The sequence below is a fragment of the Neofelis nebulosa genome, chromosome 3 (assembly GCF_028018385.1).
Source record: "Neofelis nebulosa isolate mNeoNeb1 chromosome 3, mNeoNeb1.pri, whole genome shotgun sequence".
Taxonomy (NCBI): domain Eukaryota; kingdom Metazoa; phylum Chordata; class Mammalia; order Carnivora; family Felidae; genus Neofelis; species Neofelis nebulosa.
Window position 1 is genome coordinate 206,771,923 of NC_080784.1, and position 24,235 is coordinate 206,796,157.

The 24,235-nt window shown below is 59.7% G+C and overlaps 1 protein-coding gene across 3 annotated transcripts in view; it reads right to left on the reverse strand.

Annotated features, from left to right (window-relative positions):
- Positions 1-8,508: 8,508 nt before the first annotated feature.
- Positions 8,509-24,235, reverse strand: part of MAEA (macrophage erythroblast attacher, E3 ubiquitin ligase) — a 38,112-nt gene continuing 22,385 nt past the window's right edge. Inside the window, exons 3-10 of one of the 3 annotated variants that reach the window (XM_058723235.1) lie at positions 22,194-22,397; positions 17,845-17,967; positions 17,146-17,259; positions 14,508-14,584; positions 13,508-13,616; positions 10,633-10,766; positions 9,763-9,958; positions 8,509-9,133 (exon numbers count right to left, since the gene is read on the reverse strand). In XM_058723235.1, coding sequence (XP_058579218.1) covers positions 9,038-9,133; positions 9,763-9,958; positions 10,633-10,766; positions 13,508-13,616; positions 14,508-14,584; positions 17,146-17,259; positions 17,845-17,967; positions 22,194-22,397 — 1,053 coding nt within the window. In that variant the 3' untranslated portion in view covers positions 8,509-9,037. The remainder of the gene's footprint in view (positions 9,134-9,762; positions 9,959-10,632; positions 10,767-13,507; positions 13,617-14,507; positions 14,585-17,145; positions 17,260-17,844; positions 17,968-22,193; positions 22,398-24,235) is intronic. The other 2 variants (XM_058723236.1, XM_058723237.1) reach the window with 2 other exon arrangements.

Here is a 24,235-nt window from a genome sequence, read left to right on the forward strand (position 1 = left end):
AAAAAGGAAGCGGGCGGGCTCAGCAAGTCCTTAAAGGGGCCGTGTGCCCGGCTGCCAGGGCGACGCGGAGCGGGCCCGAGGGGTGCGAGCTCGGTCTCCATGCCGCGGTAGCCTAGGGGTTTGCGATAACCAGTCCTTGCCATCGCGACGGGATGGCCCGGGTGGGAGCCGGTGCACGTTTCTCCCGGGGGCGCCGGAGACTACCCCCCCCCCGCCCCCGCTTCCCACGTGCTGCCCAGAGGGGTCGAGGGGCGGGGGGTCCCCCCGGGGCCGGGGTCCGGCCGGGGCTTTTCCTGGTGCTGAGGTGGGGGGTCGGCGGCATGGAAATGGGCGGTCCCCGGAGGAGCGTGTGCAGCCGCGGGAGGGGCGGCACCACCCGGCCCCGGGAACCTGCCGGCGCACGGGTCCCTAGTCCCCCGCCCTGTGGTCGGACGCCGCGCAGGTGCCCACACCCCTAGTGGAGGCGCTGGCCTGGGCCCCTGCCGGGCTCCGTCCTTCCCCAGGACACCCCTCGCCCCTGTCCCTGAGCAGTGCAGGCTGCGGCTGGCCTCGCCGGGGCCCCTCACTCAGTCTGGGGACACCTCGGGTTTGCGACTCGCTCTTCGTGCGGCCCGAGCCCGGTGCCGCCGGGCCTGTGCGCACCTGGGGTTCCGCGGGCTCCGCGGCTGTGGGCTCGGGGGCCAGCGGGCCGACCAGGGCCCTGGGGGTCTGCTCCTGACACGTTCCCGGCCCTGGTGAGCTGCTTCCTCCTCACCTGTGCGGCCTGCTGCACCCCAGGGTCCTCTAGGGGCCAGGCTGGTGGCCTCGCTCGCCCCTGCTTAGAGCCTGCGCGCTGTGTGTCCCCCACCCCAGGGCTGAGGGGCCATCACCCCTTTTGGCTCCTGTCTTGCCCTTTCTTCAGGAAGGCCTGCCTCACCCCAGGTACTGGGCCCCCACCCCCGTGCTTTGGGCTCTTTGAGGGGGTCTCCACCGGTGCACAGCGAGCTGGTTGGATGTTTCTAGGCTCTCCGGTGGTTGCAGAACGGGAGGAAATCACCAAAGACAGGGCCCACTGCAACAGGACCGTCTGGACCTGAAGGCCCACAGCAGTGGGGCTCTCAGTGGCAAAGGTGGGAACGGCTCAGATGTCCATCAGTAGACGGTAGGGTGTGTCCTTCACCCCACAACGTGGATGAACCTTAAAAGCAGGGCACTGAAAGAAGCCAGACAAAAGGGCCAAATATTGTGATGCCACCTACGTAAAACGTCCAGAAAGGGCAGATGCGTGGAGACGGGGGCGCGTGACTGTTACAAAACACTGAGTTGTATGTTTTCAAACGGTGGCAGTTATGGTACATGAATTCTCTCTCAAAAAAGCGGCCGTCGGAAGAGAAAAGGAAAGCGGAAAGCACGCCGGCCCTCCCGGGGCGCCTGACCCCGGCCCGCGGTCCACTCCGAGCAAGCCTCCCTCCGTGTCTGCTGTGGTTTGGTGTTCCTGCACCACTAGACTGTTCTCAGCGGCAGGAGAGCAGTTTCTCCTGTCCTAACTAACCAGAGCCTTGTGTGCATGCCGCCTCTCCCCCAGCCCTTCCGGGTTTGGTGCTCTCTTGCAGCAGGACTCCTGGAGACAGCTATCTGCGCTTTGCCCCGCGCCCCATCCTCTTCCTGCGACACCCGCGTCCACCCCAGTGCCCTGTGATGTTTGCACGGCCCGGTCCCGTCTCCTGCCCACCGCCCTCGTCTTAGCTGATGGGATGTCAGTCCTTCTGCTTCCGCGGCCCGGCAGCCGCCTCCTGTCCCCCCACTTCTGTCCTCACACCCCTCGAGTCCACTCACCTCGCCCAGCCAGGGTGGAACTCAGTGCTGCCCCCAGCTGGCTGCTTTGCTCCAGGGGGCCGGCTTCTGGGGGGCCAGCCCCTCTGCCTGGAAGGCCGCTCCCAGCCGGGGCCCTCCTGCCATTTCCTCAGGCAACTCTGCTTTAGCAGCACTCAAAGCACTGAGACTTCCTGTCACACGAGGTTTGTAATCTTAGTACCTTCTCTGCTCTGAAAACACGCTCCACGAGAACAGGCATCTTTGTTTTGTTTCACGATATCAGGCACCCAACAGGCGCCAGTATTGAAGGCCTAATACATAGAATTAGCTCAGATGAATATGTTGAGGCCTGGAAGATATTGTAGAACCAACTGGGACTTTCAGAGACGAACCCCAGCAGAAGGAACACGAGCCCACCCAAGGCCGTCACGATCAAAGTGTGGGAAGGCAGCGACGAACAGCAGTGGAAGAGAAGGGGCCTCGTACGAAGGTACAAACAGCAAGCAGCAGTTCTTGGCCGGAACACCACAGGCATAAAGAGAATGGCATGAAACCTAGAGTGAAAAGAAACACTGTCGCCCCAGAACTGTGTATGCCACAAAATACCCCTCCAAACGTGAACTAAGCTGAAATAGAGCACTTTCAGACAAAGAAAGGCCGAGTGAATTCCTCGTCCGCAGGTCGACTGAGGCAGCGTTGGTACAGTAAGCTCTTCAGATGAAAGGCAAACGCAGACGCCAACCTACATGTACAAAAGCTGGGGGGAGCACTGGGATCGGCAAATATGGGTAAATAGAAGATCTGTCTTGTTCTAAATTTCTTTTCTAAATCATTGGCTGCTCGTTGAAAGCGTAACAGTGTATCATAGGGTGCAGAATGTCCGTAGAGGGAAAATATGCCATAGTTGGGGCAAAGGACAGAGGAGGGAGAAAGGCAGTCAGTTTCTCAGATCCTTGTGTTTACATGAAGTTATACAGTATTTGAAGGCCCTTGTGGGAAGTTCAAGATGTACACTGAACTACAGAGGTGTAGCTAAAAAGTCAAAGATTAAAAGGAACAACGTGGGGGAACCTGGGTGGCTGGGTCAGTTGAGCGTCCGACTTCGGCTCAGGCCACGATCTCGCGGTCTGTGAGTTCGAGCCCCGCGTCGGGCTCTGTGCTGACAGCTCGGAGCCTGGAGCCTGCTTTGGATTCTGTGTCTCCCTCTGTCTCTGCCCCTCCCCCACTGAAGCTCTGTCTCACTCTCTCAAAAATAAACATTAAAACAATATTTTTTTTTAAAAAAAGAATAATGTTTAAATAGTCTAGAGGTGTCAAATAAAGACAAAAAAGGGAACAGAAAACAGACTGGACAAATAGAAAGGCCACAGATTTAAATCCAGCAATAATAATAATTACATTAAATGTCAATGGTCTAGACACCTCAATTGAAAGGCAGTGGTTGTCCAACTGAATTAAAAAAGACTCGAGTGTATAATGTCTACAAGAAACTCACTTCAAATTTGACTTGGATTGGAGGCAAAAGAATCAAGAAAGATGTAACATACTAACACTAAGTAGATGAGGGCCAGAGTGGCTGGACCCTCATCAGACAAAGTGGACTTTATAAGAGATATTGGCAGCTAGGGTGCTTGCTCCTGATAACAAATTACAAATAAATGAAGCAAAGGCTTGCAGACGTAAAGGGGACATAGACAAATTCATCTGTAAGCTTTAAGAACCAGCAGGGAGGAGATCAGGAAGGGTAGGAGACACTAACCGCCCATCGTGGACTTGACCTGGTTTGCACTTGGCAGGACGCTCCACCCGATGGCAGACGATATTGTTTAGAAGTGCACACAGAACATTTATCAGGGCAGACATAAAACAAATCGCTACAAATTTAAGAGGGTCGAAACCATACACAGATTTTCTAACAGAATTACATTAGAACTTAATAACAAAAAGATTTGGAAAGTCTCCAAGTATTTGAAAATTAGCTAACAGACTTGTGTAATCCATGGGTCAAAGGAAAAAAAAAATCACAATGAAATTATAAAATATTTTGAAATGCATGAAAATGAAAACAACATAAGAATGTACGGGAGGTTTATAGTAGAAATGAAAGGCCCAAAGCAGTTCTCTAATCTTCCCCTTAAGCCAGAAAAAGAGGGGCACCTGGGTGGCTCAGTTGGTTGAGCAGCTGGGTTTGGCTCAGGTCATGATCTCACGGTTCATGAGTTCAAGCCCCACACTGGGTTCTGTGCTGACAGCTCGGAGCCTGGAGCCTGCTTCAGATTCTGTGTCTCCCTGTCTCTCTGTCTCTCCCCCACCCACACTCTGTCTCTGTCACTCAAAAACAAATAAATGTTAAAAAAAAAATTTCAAAGAAGCCATTAAACCCAAAATAAGCAGGAAGAAGAAAACAGTAAAGAAGAGCAATCAATTAAATGGAAAACAGGGAAACAATAGAGGGAAAAAAAATCAAACAGGTGTTTCTTTGAAATGATCTGCAAAATTGATAAGCCTCTGGGTAGACATCAAGAAAAAAGAAGAAACAAATGACCAGTATCAGGAATGAGAGGAAGCATCACTACTTATCTTACAGACATTAAAAGAATAATAGAGTGCACGTTATGGACACTTTGTTCAGCAAAGTACCAGCAAGTCAGATCCAGCAATATATAAAACTACACCATGACCCAGTGATGCTTGTCTCAGGAAGGGGAGGCTTGGTCCACCACTCAAGGTCCATCGTGTAGTCCTCCCTGTCTCCTTTATTGTCAAAGCAAAGGAGAAGAATCCTGTAGGAATTTCATTAGATGAAGAAAATAACATTTGGTAAAATTCAAAATGCCCTCATGATGACAACTCAGGGAACAAGGAGTGAACTTCCTTAACCTGATAACTGCACCCATGAAAACGTACAGCAGACATCGTCTTTCGCGTCCTTCCCGGCAGGAGACCACACTTCCCCCTGAGATCTGAAACAAGTCCAGGACTTCCTTCTTCCCTTCCTAGTTCACACTGTGCTGGAGGCTTTACCCACACAGGAAGGGGAGAAAGAGATATAAAAACCGTAGAGATGAGAAAGGAAAAGGCAAAATGGCCTTTATTTGCCGGTGATACAATCGCGCACATAGAAAATGCTTTATAACCTACCAAAGAGCGCCTAGAACAAATGAGCTTAGAAAGGTCACAGGATACGAGATCGATAAACAAAATCAGTGCTACATATACGTTAACCACACTGGAACACATGGGAAGTTAAATCTAAAGATGACAGTGACAACAGCAGTAAAGTCATGAAACACTTAGGATAAGCAAGAGAACTGAGAACTGTAACGTGGTGAGGTCTGGACACAGACAGCCCGTGTTCACAGGCCGGTGGCCTCAGTATTGTCGAGATTTTAAAGTCTCCATTGTGGACTGAACTGTCCCCCTCACCTAAACTCGTGTTGAAGCCCTGACCACCCCCCCCCCCCATGGTGACTGTATTTGGAGGTGACTAAGGTCACGTGACATCATGAGACAGACCCTGGTCCAGCAGGATTGGTGTCCCCCTAGTAGGCAGGGGTCTCTGTCCATGTACACACAGAAGGAAGGCCATGGAGCCCACGAGAGGCGGCTTCTTGCCGTCCACAAGCCAGGAAGAGGCTGGCAACCAGATCTGACTTCTGGCTTCTGGAACTGCGAGGAAATGATTTTCTGTTGTTGAAGCACCCAGTCTGTGGTGGTGTTGTGGCAGCTTGAAAATCCCCAGGTTGATCAATAGATTCAATGCAATTCTAGTTAAAATCTCAGCAGACTTTTTTAGGGGTAGACTTTTACAAGCTGACTCTAAAACTAAAGCGAACAGTCAAAACAATTTTATTTTGAAAAAGTAGAAAATATGTAGAACAAAAGGGACTTGTTTGTATTGTACTTTAAGCCACAGTGAAATGACAGGATGCTGGGGTGACAGACTGAGGGCCACCCCAAGAAACAGACCCAGAGAGACACAGCCAGGGGATTTATCATCTGATGGACAGAAAAAAGCCTTCAACAAATGGTGTCTGAAGAACAGGATGAACACATGGGGGGGATGGCCGTCAGCCTCTTCCTCACACCGCAGACAGAAGCTCATTGTGATGGGTTACAGAGCCAAACAAAAGGTAAAACTGAATCTTCCAGAAGACAGAAGAGAAGATCATTGGGACCTTGGGGTGGGCAAATGTTTCAAAGAACACAAAAAGTCACAAACCATAAAAGAAAAAATTAATTGAATGTTACCTGCTGGTCAGGGGCGCCTGGGTGGCTCAGTCGGTTGAGCGTCTGCCTTCATGATCTCACAGTTTGTGAGTTCAAGCCCCGCATCAGGCTCTGTGCTGACAGCTCTGAGCCTGGAGCCTGCCTCAGATTCTGTGTCTCCCTTTCTCTCTCTGCCCCTCCCCTGCTCATGCTCTGTCTCTCTCTCTCAAGAATAAACATTAAAAAAAAAAAAAACTTAAAAAAAAAAAAACAACCCTGCTGGTCAGATGACAGGCAACCAAGTGCACTCAGGTGTGTCAGAGGGGCTGTGTCGCAATATGTACTGCATTCCTGCAAATCAAGAGAGGCCATCCAATACAAAATGGGGAGAAGACTTGAACAGGCACGTGACCGACCACTCGGCACCTGAGAAGGGGCTCAGCATCCTTAGGCATCAGGGAAATGCAAATGAAACCCAGAGGGAGGTGCGAGTACACACCCATCCGAGCGGCTCACGGGAAGAATGACCCCAGCAGATGCCAGCAAAGATGTGGACAAACTGGAACCCTCACGCACTGCCAATGGGCATGAACTCTGTTATCACCACTTTGGGAAAAATCTTGGCAGTTGTCAAGTTAAGTATACAACACCATGGTGCAGGTACCGTATGTCCAGATGTTTACCCACGAGAAATGAAAATAATGTCCACGAAGAATTGTCCAGCAATGTTTGTAGCAGCTTTATTCAGAGTAAGAATGATGCAAACACAAAGGTCTATCAAGAGAATGGACAGCCTATGGGGTCTGTGGACTGGTTAACTCCTCAGCGATGCTCAGAGGACTGCCAGCGCCCGGGAGGAGCACCAATGTGGGAGCACCGTGGACACCGGGAGGACTGCCGACACCGGAGGACCATGGATGCCCGGGAGCACTGCTGACGCCGGGAGGAGTGCAGATGCCCGGGAGGAACACCAATGCTGGAGCACCACCGACACCGGGAGGAGCACCAATGCTAGAAGACTGCCAATGCGGGGAGGACCACGGATGCCCGGAGCACTGCCGACGGCTGGAGGAGCGCAGACGCCGGAGGATCGCCGACGCCAGGAGGAGCTCAGATGCCCAGGAACATCGCTGATGCCGGGAGCATCGCGGACACCAGGAGGGGCGCCGATGCCAGGATGACCGCAGATGCCCGGGAGCAACCCCACCGCCCGGGAGGAGCGCCGATACACGCAGGCATGTGGACGCACCTCAGGCACCTGCTGAAACGAGCACGGCACAAAGGAGCACATCGTCTGTCTCCATATAACCCGAAGGCAAAACTAATCCTTGGTGGTCAAAGCCCAAGTGCTCGTTGCACGCAGCCAAACGGTGTGGATAGCCTGGAAGAAGGCGGAGGTGCGGCTTCCTGGGGTCTGGGGGTGAATGTTGGCCGCCTGGGCCCGGGGGTTACACCTGCACACACGGTTATCAAACCTGCTCACACCGCTTCCTGAAGATCGCCGTGTTTCAACGGATGCGATTCGTACCTCAGTTAAAACTCCCATGAGCACAAGGCCGCAAGCCTAGGACTCTGGGGAGGACGAGGAGCAGGTGGGGCGGCCTCGAGGCGGGTGGGTGCGGGCTGGCACCGGCGCCTCCTGCATTAATGAGCAGGCCGGCAGCTCCACAGAGCACCTGAGCGTGTTTGTGTGGCATCACCCATCACAGCCTGTACGTCCCAGCATAGCGGGGACCAGCCACCCTGCTCCACCCACCCTGTGGCTGCCCCATGGCTGAGCCGCTCTCGCCGTGGATGCGGTCGCTGGAGAGGACCGGAAGGGGCTCCCGGGGTGCGTGGCCACACGCGTGCGTACACACGCCTTTGGGAAGAAGGAAAAGGGGAGGCGGCGCAGGTGGTGGTCAGAGTGCGGCTGGAGGACTGGAGGGCGCGGCAGGGAGGAGCCTCCACGCCACTACTTTGACCCTGAGCTCCGAGTAGGGGCTCTGGAAGAGGCCGCCCACGGTCACACGTGTGTGCCTGGCGCTCACTGGCAGCATGCCGCCAACGTGTGCCGGCGACTCAGGAGACCCCACTCGGATGACCCTGCCACCCTTGCCTCCCTGAGCAGAGTAGGGCGACCACCTGCGTGCTGGAGCGGGACTCTGGGATGTGGGCACAAGCGGGCCAGAGCTGCGGGGGCTGCTCCCGGGACCCCGGCCCCACCGGCAGTGCGGCCGCAGACTGGGGGGCGGGGGGGGGGGGGGGCCCGGGGTGAGCAGAAACGAGCAAAGGTCCTGGACCGGGGGCGGCCCGGGGTGAGCAGACAGGAGTGAGGGTACCGGGGTGCACAGCGGCTTCCACCTCACACAGACGTAAGAAATAGAAAACCCTTTTATTAACATGTTTTACGTTTACAGTTTATTGGCTAATCGACATCAACATGCAAAAATAAGCGCTAAGTACAAACCTCTACGGTTTCGCGTAAACCACATGGTTCATTGGGTTGGAAAGTCACCGGCGGTCACTTCGACTGAACTACTAGCTTCTGTAACGAACAGCGTTACGTCTACAGGTACGGAGCCATCGGCAAGGCCTCTGCAGAACTCGGTCCAGTGGGTCTCCACGTGAATACATTCTCAAGCAGGAAATAAGGCGGCACGAATGACGTGACACTGAACCTAGCACACCCTAACCCCGCCCCGGCGCGCGGTCCTGGGGCCCGCAGTGCGGTCCTGGCGCCTCCGGGCACCTCTCCCGGCCCAGGCTCAGGCCCCGGGGCTCGGCGGGCGGAGACAGGGTCCGGGGCTCGGAAAAACAACCGACTCCTGTTTCCGAAGCAGCCGAGAAGGTCTCTCTTTGTAAGGGGAAGGCGGCCAGGAGCTCGCGCGCGCTCCGGAGTCCTACCAGCGGAGAGGCTGTCCCCAAGCACACGCGTGCTGATCTGACTCCTCTCCTCTTAGGGGGCCCATCGTCGCTCACTGATCTTTGGTCGCAAGAAACAGAAACGCAGGCGGGCGGGGGCGCGGGGGCCCGGGGCGCGGGGCGGCCCGGCCTACATGATGTACACTTTCTCGGCTTGTGAGAAGTGGAACACTTCTTTGGTCCTCGGACACACGACTTTGTCATCTTGACGGATAGACAGCAGAGACTGAAAGACAACGGGCCGCACGCGAGCATGTAGACGGGCGCGCCCACCACCGCCGCCAGCTGCGGGAGAGTTCCGCTCCCCTTGAGCCCTGCCCGCGAACCCCTGACCCTGCAGCTTTCTCCGGGGGCAGCGCGGGGCCGAGACGTGAGCACCTGGCGCAGAGCACCTGGCGCAGAGCACCTGGCGCAGAGCACCTGGCGCAGAGCACCTGGCGCAGAGCACCTGGCGCAGAGCACCTGGCGCAGAGCAGGCGGAAGGCCAGGCGCGCCGCCGCCCCTAGCCCCTTCCAGGCCCCATACCTCCCACTTCCGGCGCCACCTCGACCCTCCCGCGGCCCCTCCAGGCCCCGCTCCTCCACTTCCCGAGCCCCCTTCCAGGGCCCTCCCCCCTTCCCGCCCCCCACCCCCTCCCTGCCCCTTACCCACTCCCCTTCCCAGGCTCCCCCTCCTCCGGGGCCCTTCCCCCTCCAGGGCCCTTCCCCTTCCCACCCCCTCCCAGGCCCTCCCCTGGACCTCTTGCCTCCCCAACTTCCAGGGCCCTCCCCCCCCCCCGCCCCCCCCTCCTCCTCTCCGGCCCTCCCCTCCCCTCCACGCCCCACCCCAGCACCGCCCCTCGGCCCCGCCCCTCACGTTGTAGCCGTAGACGTAGCCGTTGGGCAGCATCATGGGCGGGTTGTTCTCGTTCATCACGTCGCCCGAGATCTTGCAGACCAGGCGGGAGTTGGCGCAGTGCGCCATGGGCAGCGGCTGCGCCAGCTTGTTCAGGGAGCGGCTGCACACGGGGCAGTCGGGGCTCTTGGAGCTGCCGTCCTCCTTGTAGCACTGTCTGTGCTCGGGTTAAGGAAGGGGCGCGGGGCAGGAAACAAGCCCAGAGCTCTCTTTCACGGCAGAGGAAACACGGCAGCTGGCGGGGAAATGGCCCCACGGAGGCGGCCAGAGCACGTCCCGGCCACCCCAGCACGTTCCCACTCACGGCCCTCAGGGCCGGTCCCCTCACACGCTAAAGCAAACAGCCCGGGGTCCCAGGAGGCCCACGTGCTGCACTCGAGAGGGGCCCTCCGGCCTTGGGGTGGGAACCGTGTGAAGAAAGACGAAGCGCTCGGCCGCAGCCTGGGCTCAGACCCGCAGAAGTTGGGAGGGGATGCTCAGGAATCACACAGGGCAACGACGGTTCCGCATGGTGAGGGTCCCAGCCGCCAGAAGGCTGCGCGCACTGGCGGCCGTCCGGTCGGCGTGCGGCGTGCCAGGCAGCGTTTGGGGGCGAGAGAACACAAAGTGTGGCTCCGTGACCGGGTTCCCACAGACCAAGCGGGGCCCCGGGCACACCCGCACCACCACCCGACTACCTAAGCGGGGCCCCCACAACACAAGCCAAGAGCACGGGGCTCGGGTTGGGAGGGCCACAGCCCCCGGCTTTTCCCGGGGGGAGGCAAGGGCACGGGAACCCCAGGCTCGGAAGGGCGGAGCTGGCGCGGGGCCCCTTGCCTGCCAGAAGGATACGGTGTCTTTATCGCCGAGAGGCCAGCCTGCAGCGTCAGGGTGAACACAGAGTTGTTCCCCAGCTGGTGCAGCCGGTAGTTGTCGTACCGGAACTGCTGGATCAGCATTCGCCACCGGGCAGGGTCCAGCAGGTCCTGGAAGAGACAGGGCAGAGCCGTGCTGGGGGCACCCCGGGGCCCACTGCAGTCCCTGGCAACAGAAGGTGGGCCCCCACGAGCCCACAGCCGCCAGCCGGAGAGCGGCACAGCGCGCCCGAAGCCCGGACCCCACGTCTGCCCACGGGACCGCCAGTGTGTTCTGTGCGGACGGATGGTAGAGGGTGCAGGTCCTGTGGCCTCGCGGCAAGAAGGGGACTCAGTGGGTCTAAAGACAGCTGGGCACGGATAAAGGCACTGAGGTTCCAGAGGAAAAGTCTCGTTCCAGAAAGGGACTTGCTGGCATGGGACCCAGCAGCCCAGCTCAGGGTGGAGAACCGCAGAACAGAACACCGGGCCTGATGAGCCCGTCTCCAGAGCTTTCCAAGTTCAGAGCCTACAAGAGCAGGGAGGGGAGGGCACACACCAACAGGAGGGAAACCCTGGACGTCAAGCACAAGGGTCAGGGGCCCCGCGTCAAGGCAGAGGCACAGGCAACCGCTGGGTGGGAGCCCCACGGGGAGCCCAAGTCCGGGGCAAATAGCACACTTCACTCCAATGTTAAAAACACGTGTCTTTAATGTTATTTTTACCACAGCAAAGCCCACAGAGGACCAAGCCCACAGTCCAGAGGCTCTGCAAACCCCTCTCTCAACAGACCCTTGGCCTCGGGCCACTGGTGTGGCCACCTCTCCGAGACCAGAGCACTTTATCCTGCCTCTCACGTGACCCACTTAGACCTGTGACTTCCTGCCACAAGGGGTCAGGGCTGTGCCCCCTCGACACGGACCCCAGGGCATGCCACCGCCTCAGCACTTCCCTTGACGGCCCGTGCCCCTCCGCCGAGACTGTGCACGTCCCGGCCTTCCTCTCTTGTGCCGCCCATCCTCCCTGACCCCCAGCCGGCCTTGGCTGTGCACTGGCTGCCGTGGTTCCTCTTCCACACCGCCAGGATGTCTCCCAGACGGTCAGCCCTCCGGTCCTCCGGCTGCGATGGCAGCACTGGCCCTGCTCCTTCCTGCCACCGTGAGGCCTCTCCAGGGAGGAGAGTGGGCATGGGCCCCACGGATGCCATCCCGAGCAGGCCTTCTCACGCACTAAGGGCAGGCCCCTTCTGCACTTCTCGCAAACCTTCTCCAGAGCAGGGAAGAGACACGCGATCACACCCAAGATCTCTGTGAACAGAGGCTGTATCACAGGACATGCCTGACACCTTGGGACTGTGTGCACCCAGTCAGGACAAAGAAGCAGCTTCCAACAGCCCGGAGAAGGCCTGCGGCCAAGCACTTCAGTAAGTGGGGGCGAGGTCTGCTCTGCTGTGCCCAGGTCAGGCGCTGGCGGCCCACAAAACCACATGGGGCACGTGGGACCTCAGAGCCCAACGTCCAGGCTCAGAGAACAAGGCGGGTTCAGCCCACGGGGAAGGCAGTTCACTTCCCTCCCTCCTGGGGACAGGCTGACAACAGCGAGAGGAACACCAGGGTCGAGTGCCGTGTCCCTCGCCGTGACAGTGTCGGCAGGTGGACCTCCAGGAGCCATAGGCTCAGGAAGGGGGTGGAGGCAGGGAGCCTCACCAGACCCTGCTGGTGCCACGATCCAGGGCTCCCAGGCTCGAGACTGTGAGGACTAAGCCGCCAAGCCTGTGGGATTGTCACAGAGCCCAGACAGACGACGACGGAAAACCAAGGGAGGAGCTGTGCAACGAACACCCAGAACTGGGGCCACAGCTGGGACAGTGTGGACGTGTGACCACACAGAGTCCATGCTGCGGCAATGGGACTGGTCCCACACTGAGAGCCCCAGTCTTCATGGAGGGCGAGCGGCTAGGGGGTCAGGAGCGGGACGGCGGCAGGGAGGCCGAGGAAAGGCCAGCCCTGTCAGAGGCGGCAGAGAGTGCGGCGGCTTTGTGCTGCTGTCCCGGAGACCCCGGAGGACGGAGATGTGCGAGGACACTGAGAGTCCGACCGAGGTGGTCTCTAAGCAAAGTCCCATTTACAGTAACACACGTGAAGACAAAAATGACTTAAGGGCGGAACTGCCCACCAAAAGAAAGCAGAACTTTATGATCTGGAAACTTCTGTCCGTGTTGCAAAACACGAGAAGGCTGCTCAGAAAGAGCACTAAGGGTCCAGCCAAGCGGCCTTTATAAGGACACTCGTGTGGGCGTGACCAGACTGATGGCCAAGGGACCCCGACGGGGAGCAGCCACAGGAACGGGGGAAAGTTGCTGGAATCCCCAGATCTTCCAAGACGGGACCGTGAGTGACTCAGCTGTGAACACGTTGATGTTTTTCGAGACAAGAGAAGGAGGAACCCAAAGGTGGATCAAAGATCGCCAGGGCTGCTCCTAGGCTTTGGGGGGGGGAGGGGGCACTGCCTGATTTCAAGACGCCAGACACCCTGCCCCAGCACCCAGCAAAGCCAAGGGGATTGGTTAGCGATGCTGCATGACCACGCCCTGCCCGGACCCCACGTGGACCCACAGAGACCCCGAAGAGAGGACGGAGGTCAAGAAGGACACTGGCAGTGAGGGAGAAAGGTGAGGGGCGCAGGTGACGCACTCAGAGCCGAAGGGCCTTCTAGGCTGAGACCCCCGTGAGTCGTTCCGATCCAAACTTCTCCCCGGCCAAACAGGAACAAGATGGGAAAGGGCCTGTTTGGGGTGCTGGCCACACTCCGAACGTGGAAGTGACCACAGACGAAGTCCTCCCAAGCCCTGAGGGCCCACGGGCACGTGTTACCTTGTAGGGCGAGATGTGCGTGTCTGGTGGGAAGGCCAGCATGCCCATGACCTGGCGGACCTCGTCCAGCTGGCTCCCCTCGGCCTGACTGAAATGCTTTCTCGCGTGTCTAGAAAACAACATTTGGGGCCGTCTAAGTTTGCAGCTTTACCTTTAAGAGTCTGCGCTCACAGTGTATGCCGGAGCCTCAGTGCCGAAGAAGCCCCCTCCTCGTGTGCCCTGGGCCAGGGTCTGCTGGGAGCTCAGCTCAGCAGGGCCCCCTCCTCACGGACACAGGGTCGGAGGTGAGGTTCGAGGCACCGAGCGTAGAATCCCACTCAGGGAACACCCAGAGGCAGCGACCCAGCTGAGAAGGGCACCTGCCCAAGCTCTTCCAAGTGACCCTGGCATACACGGACCCAAAGCCCAGCAACACTAATTGCGCCAGAAGGCCCACCGGTCCCCCCCCCGCCCCCGGCACAGCCCTGGGAGGCCCCAGAGACAGTCCGTCCCCCCCGGGTTCTGACTCTCAGGAGACACAGAGCCCACAGGTCGGGCCCCAGGGCAGTGCCTTCCCGCACAGGCCGCACCTGGGGACCCCACGTCCCCGTGCCTGCGTGCCAGCCTCCTTCCCAGAGGCCCCCCCTCTGCCCTCACGCATGCCCCCAGTCCACCCCCTAAACGGCACATCGCTGTGCCTGGAGCGTCCTCCAGCCCAGGGCCGGCAGCGTCCCAGGACAGGTGGACGCAGCAGAACCCGCGGCCCTGTGCCCACGCGGTGAGTCGGCCTCATGGTGTCAGAACGGTCGTGTGCACCAGACAGAAGGAGCCTGGGTGCCCGGCCCTAGCGTCCTGCTTGGGGACGGTGAGAGAGGCCTCTAGTCACAGGCAGGGCCCAGCCAGTCAGGGCAGGCCTGCTGGACACTCCGTGCTTCACCCCCCAGAGCCCAGAAGGCCTGCCCCGTGAAGTCAGGGAGGGAGTCTGCCCTCTGCGGAGAACCGGGAGACCACCTCCACGTACCTCACGGCGTCCAGTCTCTTGTTCTGCCGGATGAGTTCAATGAACTCCTGAATCCTGAGGCTGAATTCCAGGCAGCTCTGGGGGCAAAGACGAGACAAGGCCTGGGTAGCGTCCCCACACGGCCACGCCCACGGGCCGCACGCCGCACGCCCTGCCGAGGGAGCTTCGAGCCAGCAGGGAGGCGGGACGGATGCCAAAGCTGTAGTTTCAGCGGCAGCCCATGGCTCCCCAGCACGGCGGGAGCAGCCCTGCACCCAGGGGGCCGGGGCCTTGCGTGCGCACCCGTGGGCCAGGCTCGGGGATGGCGGGACAGGCAGCCCCTGAGGGCGAGGATGCCAGAGGCTGAGGGTTCGGAGGGCCCGTGGCACGACTTCCCGTGTGCGTGAAGTGAGCGACCCCGCGAAGACAAGTTTCCAGCCCCTTCACAATCCCGGCTGCTTCATCCACACGAAGGCGTCAGCCTGTGGGCACGCTGTCACAGCCTTCTCCTAGCCCAGCTGCACTTCCCGGCCTCGGCCTCGGCCTCGGCCTCGGCCTCGGCCCCGGGGACCTGGCCTCAGGATCCCGTGTGGCACTGTCCACCTCAACCTGCTCCCCACGTGAGGCCCCGACACCCGGCTGGGAGAGGCTGGGAGGTGGTGTCTCGCAGGGGAGCGGGAGCAGGAGCGCCAAGCGGGGAGCAGGGGAGAGAACCCAGGTCCCCGAGCAGGGACACGGGTGAGGACCCTTGGGGTGGGGTGGGGGTGGGGACAGTGCACAGGGACGCCGGGGACACGTGTTCCAGGCAGAGAAAGAGCCAGTTCAAAGGCCCTGGGGAGGGCGGGGGTGCCGGGATTTGCAGAGGGCACAGGGGGCGCGAGGTCTGGGGCAGCAGTGGCCGGTGGGCCTCGTGGGGCAGTGAGGGGCAGCTGACAGGGTGCGGCACCAGCACGGTCATTTGTGTGGAAGCCCAAACGCTAACTCTGAAATCTCAACAATGCCAGTCCAATTTGGGTTCAAACTCTACGACTGGGGATGGGTGAAGGCAGGCAAAATTAACTTCTGTGACCTAAGATGAAAAGCTGGATTATTCTACAAAAGTAGTAATTTAAACTATAGTATCGTTGTGGTTTCAGAAAACACTCAGTATTTCCAACCAGAAACAGAGTAAGTGGAGTTAACGGAATAGGAAAATCTCTGGGTTTTCCACGATTTGTCACTCCGCCTTCTGTAGTACCTGGATCGCAGGGTGGTGTGGACAGAGTTCTACGTGGTGAGTCAGTCAGCCAGCCCCAAGTGTCTCAACTGTAACTCGAGTCTACCGATCACGTGGACTTTTCCCACCCGGGCCTCCGAACGCGCACACGGACATTCTGACGAAGGGTCTCAGCCGGACCCCTGCGAGGGTGCCTCCAGGGACACGAGGGCAGAGCACCGGCTGACGGGACCTACCTTGGGGCCCGCCAGGCCGTCGGAGGCAAAGGTGCCGAGAACCACCTACCTGGTGCCCAACACGTCCACAACACAGGTGCTCAGGGCAAGCGGTTTCCCCGCCCTCACCCCACCTCCCCTGCCCTCTGCACCAAGGCAGCGGTCTGTCCTGGCCCCCAAATGGATGGAGCAGATGCCACGTGCTGAGTGGCGGGCCCGGCACCAACTGTAAACAGAAAGGAGGTCCCACCCGCACTGACGCGCTCCCTTCCAAGGTCGGACCAGCAGAAGCCAAGTGGGGGAAGCCCGGGGGGTGGGGAGATGCCCTGCCTGCCTCCCCAGGGCGGCCGACGATCGCCGCTCTGGGCTCGGGGGACGCCAGGAGCTCTAACAACAGGGGGGGGGCCACCAGGCGGATGTCCCAGGTGAGAGTGCCACGGCGCGTCCCACGACAGCTCCAGTGACTGCACTGCGGACATCGGCAAATACAAACGAACTGGAAGTCGGGTGCCCAGAGTCCAGCATAAGACAGCACAATTCTAGGCGATCGTGCCAAGCGCCCACGGCTGAATAACGTCCCCCGTGTGCTACCTGGGGGGGGGGGGGGGGGGGGGCCTGGCGCCTTCACGGTTGTGACTCCACTGGCTTTCCGGACACGCAGTCCGTGTGCGGCCGCTCCGATGGCCCTGAAGCGTCTGGACACCAGAGTCAACAGACGCCCACTCGGCACACCCGTCGGGAAACTCGGGTCTCAGATCTGTTTTCTCGCCTAGGGTCTCTGACTGCTCCGAGGGCTTTGCTGTGGTCCAGCACGGCCCCTCCCCGGCCTGTACGTGCGCGTACGCGTGTACCCACACATACGGGCGCTGCGGGTACTTCGCTGTTCTACCCTGTTCGGCCGGCACTTCGTAACAAGCCTATCTTCACGCCCAACGCACTTCGGGGTGGCTGTCCACGTGCTTTCCAGCGCACAAGCCGGTGACAAGAAGCTGCCAGCCGCGGACTCGGCCGCCTGCCCACCCGCCCTCCCCCACAGTGGCTGTGAGGCCCCGCCTGAGACCCGGCCCAGGGGGACGTGCCCTGGCCAAGCAGCAGTGTTGTCTGGAGGCATCGGGGCTTGCAGAAACTGGCTGTCAGGACGGGAAGCCTACGTTCCTTCTGGCCTGGTTCCCACCGTGTGGCACAGCTGTGGGGGCTGGAGCAGGAGCGCAGGGTAAGTGTTACATACCAATTCTGGCTTTCCTTTTATGGTTTCCATACCAAGATCCTCACTCTCTTTAGGGGAGCCACTGGCCACTCTACTTTTCCGTCCCGTCTTCGCGTCGTGCTCGCTTTGGCGGCCCTGAGTGGCAGAGAGCGTCACCCTTGGCTGGTGACTATATGCACACGACAAGCTCAACCGGGGAGAGGTTAAAGGCGCTCGGTTTAGAAAACAGAAAACAAACAGTTTTTCTAACGGAGGCAGGGGAAGGTTAATAGAAGTTAAACATTTCTGCAAGCCCCATGGTGACAACACCTTTCAGTAAGCACGTTTAAATTCTGCAATTTAAGTGTCCCTTTTTTAAGCTGCTTGTATTGTAGCTCTCAAGAAAACCTAGCACTTAGCACCTTGGCAGGTGGACAACGCTTCCCGGCGGGGCTCTCCTGTACCGGTGACTGAGGGGCTGGGCGAGCCGGAGGGACCCGGCACACGCAGGCAGTCGGCACCTCGCCCCTTCAGAACCTCATGCTCAGGCCATTTGTCAAACCGTAATGCAGAGGGGGCGCACTTTTCAGGGATTTTACCCAAAACCCAAACCCCACACCCCCACCCTACCAACCGGAAGCACAGAACTCTGAACCAACAGGTGAAGAAGCGTTGGTTCCCGCCGGTGCTCGCCCGCAAGCCCCGCCCCGTGCCCGCAAGCCCCGCCCCGCGCCCGCACACCTTCATCTTGCGCAGCCGGGACTTGTTGTCGTGGCACCAGGCCAGGCAGGTGGCTGTCTCGCGCCTCTCCAGGGACTCCTCCACTTCTTTGGCAGTCAGGAACATCTCGATGTTCACTAAGTCCTTAGGGGAGGGTAGCGGCGTGAGCTCAGTGCACTGGGCTCTGGGACCCCCCGCACCCAGGCCCATGTGCTCTGTGCAACCTCCGGTTCGGCGGGGCCCAGCCTGGCAGAAGGGCTTTGCCGGAGGCTGCTGTGGGCCGTCTGAGCCCAGCGGCCCCAGCACACCGGGCCGAGCACACCAGCCCCAGCCCCGGCTGAGCACAGCGGCCAGAGCACAGCGGCCCCAGCACGCCAGCCCCAGCACTGGGCCGAGCACAGCGGCCCGAACACACCGCCCAAGGCCTGTTCTGCGCCCACATACGGTCTCCCAAGAGCAGCTGTGGGCCCCAAACCAAAGCCCCAGTTTAGAACCATCCCCCTCCCGGCGGGAACATAGGCCTGACCCCATTTCACCCCTTCACAATTAGATCCGGGAATCCATACCCTCATTTTCTGGGCTTTTTTTTTTTCCTCTGAAGATTTATTTGAATGAGATTTTTGAGAAGGGGCAGTGAGGGTGGATGAGTAGGGCGGTCTCTGTGTCACATTTGCTCTTTCCCCTTCTCTGGTGCCTGTGCAATTGGGGAAGCAGCCTACACAGCCGCATCTGCTGCGCTCTGGCGGATCTAGGCAGGCCGAGGGACTCGGGGTAAGTACAGCCACTAGCCCTGTCACATGTCTGCCAGAGTGAAGGAGCCCACGGGGTGCCTGGGGCCTGCACGTCCCCAGCAAGGGGCTGGAGCACTGCCAACAACAAGGATGTGGCCATGCAGGCTGGGAAGGGACAGTGGATGCCTGCACATCACCAAAGGGACAAGCGTGAGGAAAACGAATGTCAAGCGGGAAGTTTCTCCCCCTTCTGGAGCGACCGGAGCAAACGCCGTTACTGAAGATCAGTGTCTCGCTAAGCGGAGGGGAAGCGTCCAGCACGAACCCCCTTGAACTCTCGGGGGAACCGTGCTGCTCTGCATGCCAGTGTCCTGTGGCCAGCAGGCGAGCGTTGGCTGCACACACATCCCGGTGTCCTCAGGCAGGCCTCACACGGAGCCACTTGGCACGGCAAAGTGTGGGACAAGTCCGCTTTCTTGCCATGCTGTCTCCACGTAAGGTCTGCCCTGGGGCCAACCAAGTCAGGAGCTCACCACCGAGCTTCCCAGCCTCGGCAGCCAGGGCCGCGGCCTGCTTCTCGCACAAGCAGTGTCTGGAGAAGGGAGGACTGTGGCAGAAGACGGGAACTTTCAAGTAAACGTGACCAAAGCGAAAGCCAGAAACTTTCCTTTCTTTCTGCACGTTAAGAAGTACATCCTGGACAGGGGCCCGGGTGGCTCAGTCGGTGGTTAAGCGTCCGACTCAGTTTTGGCTCAGGTCATGATCTCACAGTGTGTGAATTTGAGCCCCGCCTCGGGATTCTTTCTGACAGTGCAGAGCCTGCTTGGGATTCTCCTGTTCCTCCTCTCTGCTCCTCCCCTGCTCATGCGTAGGCACTCAATCTCAAAAACAGATAAACTTAAAAAAAGAAAAACAGTACGTTACAGCTAACGATGCTGCAGTATCGTTAACACCGGATGTTTATCGCAAAAGTAACCAGAGAACATACTAATCAGAGTGCCACCACACAGCGACCCTTGGGCTCAGCCACACCAAGGCCGAGGCCAGCACAGGGACTGCTGGGGCATGTCGCTGTGGAAGGCAATAGCTAGGCTCGGGCAGAAGAGTAGCTGACCTAAGGGCAGGGGTTGTGCCGCTGCCGGGGTCGGCGCCCTGGACACGGCCCGTGAGCTCTGCGGGTTTCCGAACAGCAGCTTAACGGAGGGCAGTCTGGGGTGGGTCACCCCAGGGCCGCTTCACCCAAGTCGTCAGGAGCCACCGGACGGATCCCCAAGCTCACACGGCCGGAGACCCAACCGTGGCTCCCCTGCCCCACGTCCTGACTGCCAAGTTTAGGGTGAGGGCAGGAGCAAGCAGCAGGACAGCAAGCTCGGAGGGGGGCCGGCCCAGTGAGAGAGGGCTCCGTCCTCACGCAGGGGCGGTGGGGGGCAGCTAAGACTCCCGCAGTGCTCCCGGGTTCCCGCCCTGCCCACACCTCGCCCTCCCGACACGAGCTGACGGGTAAGCGCCGCGCACACACACGCCTCGCACGCTGGTGTTCCTACTTATTAAGCGGGGCGAGGGCCAGCACAGCGTCTCAGAGGTTGGCTGTCTTCTTGAGCCACTCCTTCCGCCGTTTCTCTGGCATTTTCTTCTCTCTTTTCTAGAACCTCCCTAACGGGCAAACGCTGGGTCTCCTACACGAGGATCGTCTTTGTCTACTTCCCTCTCTGGTTGCGAGCTTCGCTCTGAATTCAGAGGCGGTCTCCCTGCTCGCGTGTCAGGGTCCACCTGTGTGTTTGACCGGTGCAGCCTCTGAGTCTGGATCCTTCGCATCTTTCTCCTTCCTGCCCATGGGGTCTCCGAGGTCCACGCGTGGCCCCTGGGTTGGGGGAGTCACACCAGAGGCGCCACGCCAGACGGTGGAGGTGGGCCAGCATGCGCAACACGCGTGGAAGCTGGAAACCGTCCCAGACGATCAGGTGCTGGCCCCGCGTGAGAAGCCAGACGGCGCACAAAGACAGCCCTGGGGCTGTGCCTCTCCTCCAACACCGAGGCTCCGCGTGGGGCGCGCGGCCCCATCCGGGCGGCCCCCAAGCTCTCTCTCCACGGTGTCTTGGGATGGACGGAAGTTAAACGTTAAGGAACCTTGATACACCAGCGTCTTCGCCGGTGACGGCACCCTACTCTGCTGGGAGCCCTCCCCCCACCCAAGGGCATGAGGGTCCTCCTACACTTCCCGCTGCAAACAGCTGCGAGCCTGGGTTCCACCTGGAAATGCTGCAGGGCCCCCTTCATAGGATGTCCACGGTCTGACCACCGCCATCACCGTGAATCACAGTACGGTCCCCCTCTGCCGCCCACAGTCTGTTCTCACAGAGCAACCAGGGTGAGCCTATTAAAGCAATGCCTCCAGGGGCGCCTGGGTGGCTCAGTCGGTTGAGCGTCCGGCTTCGGCTCAGGTCATGATCTCACGGTCTGTGAGTTCAAGCCCTGCATTGGGCTCTGTGCTGATGGCTCGGAGCTTGGAGCCTGCTTCGCATTCTGTGTCTCCCTCTCTCTCTGCCCCTCCCCCACTCACGCTCTGTCTGTCTCAAAAATAAGCAAACATTAAAAAAAAAGCAATGCCTCCAACTCAACCCCCACCCCCCCACCATGCACACATTTCAGTTGAGGGGAAACCCCAGTCGATGAGTTCCGCATAGGCTCAGACACCCGCCCCAAATATATGGCAGCTCCCGGGCCTGGGACCCTCCCCTCATCTCTGCAAGCCCACCCCAACCAACTTTTTTTTTTTTTTTTTTTAACTTAATGTTTACTTATTTTGAGGGGGAGCAGGGGAGGAGCAGAGAGAATACCAAGCAGGCTCCACCCTGTCAGCACAGAGCCGCACACAAGGCTCAAACCCACCACCGTGAGAGCCTGACCCGGGCAGAAATCAGAAGCTGGACTGAGCCACTCAGGTGCCCCCCGAAACCAACCTTCTGAAAATCACCAGTCCTCCTGCCCCTGTGCCCTGTGCGCCCCGTACACATCCTGTTTGACTCATGCCTCTCTCCCCGTCAAAGCACACGTTCGGGGCCAGGAGCGTTCGGCCACTCCCTCACGGGGCAGGAAGACGGAGGGCGGGGTGTCTGTGAGAAGCCCAACGACCACCGCGGATGCACAGGCCATGCCAGGCAAACAGGAGGACAGGACGCCCCGACAGTCAGGCACGAGCTGGGTGTACCGGGCAGGGAAGGTCAGGGAAAGAAAAGCGTGGGAGGAACAGGCTTGAGGCACCACTGAGTGCCGCGCAGAGACTGGTGGGTGGGGAGGCGGGTGTGCTATGGACCCCCCGCCACGGTAGACGCTGCCCTCAGGAGACCAGAGGGACCGCCGCCCAACGGCAGAGGGGCAGCCCCCAGCTGAACCGGCCCGGAGGCCAGAGAAACGTGCACACGGCTCTGTGAGGCCCCGGAAAGGGAGCAAGGGCCCTGCGTGCCAACCTACATGGCTGCACGCACGTCCCGGGGTCCTCGGCAGGCCTCCCCCGGAGCCGCCTGTCACTTCAGGAGCCACCGGAGGGGGAGCGCGTGTGCGTGCGGGTGGCGGCCTCTCTACCCGGAGGACCTGCCCCAGGGAGCTGGCCCCACGGCCCCGCCCCGCGCCCAGGCCCACCTCAATGCCGCTCTGGCGGGCCAGCTTCACGGCCGTGTTGTAGTAGCCGCAGCGCAGCAGGTGCTCCACCATCATGCGGTCCATGCGCTTCCTCTTCCACATGCTGGCCGCCGCGGGCTGGTCGCTGCTGTGCTCCTTGAGGTGCTCGATCCTGCGCTTGCACAGCTTGGCGCTCTCGTCCTCCGCCTGGATGGACTCCACCGCCTGCGACACGACACGCAACGCAGAGGCGCTCGGGACGGGGCGGCGGCCAGCCTGCCCCGCCCCCAACACCCGCGGACGGGAGGCAAGAACAAGAACAAATCCGAGGACGAGGACGGCAGGGGACGGCCCCGGGGCCCGCCCGGTGACGGGGCCAAAGGGAGGGTCCCACACACGCCCCGGAGGCAGGTGCGGCTGCATCCGTCATCCGGAGGAGGCAAGTCAACACCCACGGCTCTGGGGCCCCCACCTGCTCTTCCGCGACGCGACTTTCTGCTCAACGTGCTCTGCTGCTGTGCTGCCAGACGCGTAGTTTTGAACTCGCTTCCCAGTTAAGTAAACCACCTGTTATGTCACGACTACCTCTCGTGACACTTTGTGCGGCTCCCCGGAAGTGTTACGTGCCAGCGCCGTCCGCGACGGCAGCCGACTCTCGAGCACCTGAGGTGCGGTCGGCGCCACCGACCGTGGCGCCGGTGTCACAGCCAGCTGGCGCTCGTCGGGCCCGCGTTCTCCTCGGGCACGGTCCGCTCCTCTGCGGCTTCCGCCTGCTGCCAGGGTAGCTGCTAACCCTTTGGAAGTGGTTTTCTTCCTCCTGCTGTTTTTCAGATTTTTCTGTCTCTCTTTTCACTTTCACAATGTGAAATCCTAGGTAGGTCTATTTTTATTTGTCCCATTTAGGACTCTGACCTGGCGACTCCCGCAGTTCTGAAAATCTCAGCCATTCCCCCTGCACCGTCCCTTGGCTTTGGTCAAAGTCTTTGCTCTATTCTCCCAGGCCTCCTACCCTCTTATGCATTTTCGCGTTCTCCTGCTCTCTGTGCTGCATTCTAGATAATTTCTTCACACCTACCTTCCAGTTCACAAATTCTCTCTTTAGCTTGGTCTGACTGTTAAATGTTGAAAAGTCTGTTACAAGCAAACACTTGGGTCTTTCGTCTCAGTTATTATACTTTTAATCTCTCGAAGTTCTGTTTGGTTCGCTTTAAACCCACTCACACTGTACACTTCCCGTCCCCTGTGTCCCCCGCGGATGGTCTCAGCTGTCTGTTCTTCAGATGCGGCAGAGCCGGGCGGGGCCCGACAGCCTCCACACCGTACCCCCGAAGACTGCGCGGCGTCCACCGTTTCTGCCGTGCCTCGGCCACACGTCTCGTGTGCCCGGTCATCTTACTCGACAGATGTGACGCCCTGACAGAAGCTGTCCCCCGCCCGAGAAGCGCTGCGGTCCGCCTGGCGCCTGGAGGTACCACCGGCGGGGACCGCTGGCACCAAGTTGAAGAGGAGGGGTCGTGGCTCACCTGGCTGTCCCGAAACCGGCCGCGATGTCTGCCCCTGGGGCACCCTCACCTGACAAGCAGTGCTAGCGGGCCCCGGCCCCGGGAAGCAAGGCCCTCAGAGGGCTCACCTGTGTGATGCAGTCCCCAGGGCGGCAGGGGGTCCCGCCCTTCTCTCCTCTTGTCCCCTGCCCTCCGATTCTGGCGATAAACTTTGTCTCGTGAGCCCTTTGACACGTTCAGCGAGATGTTTTACAATAGCTTCTGGTATTTTCCAGGTTGTTCTCGCTGGGCGTAGCGTACACCCTTCCTAGCTCTCCCAGCTTCGTGAGAAACCCGACACAAAGTTCTGAGGTGAGATTCTGGAAGTAAGAAGTCATCTGTCTCCCCATCTGCACCTGGGACACTCTGGTGCCAGGACGACCCGGCCTCACAGGAAGGGGAGCGTGGAACTGGAAGCCGGCCTGCCATTCCCACAGAGGGCGCGGGGCACGCACGGCATGGAGTGGCTCGCCCCTCCCGCACTCTGGCCCTGAAAGCCCACCTCCCCACCTCAGGGCTGCC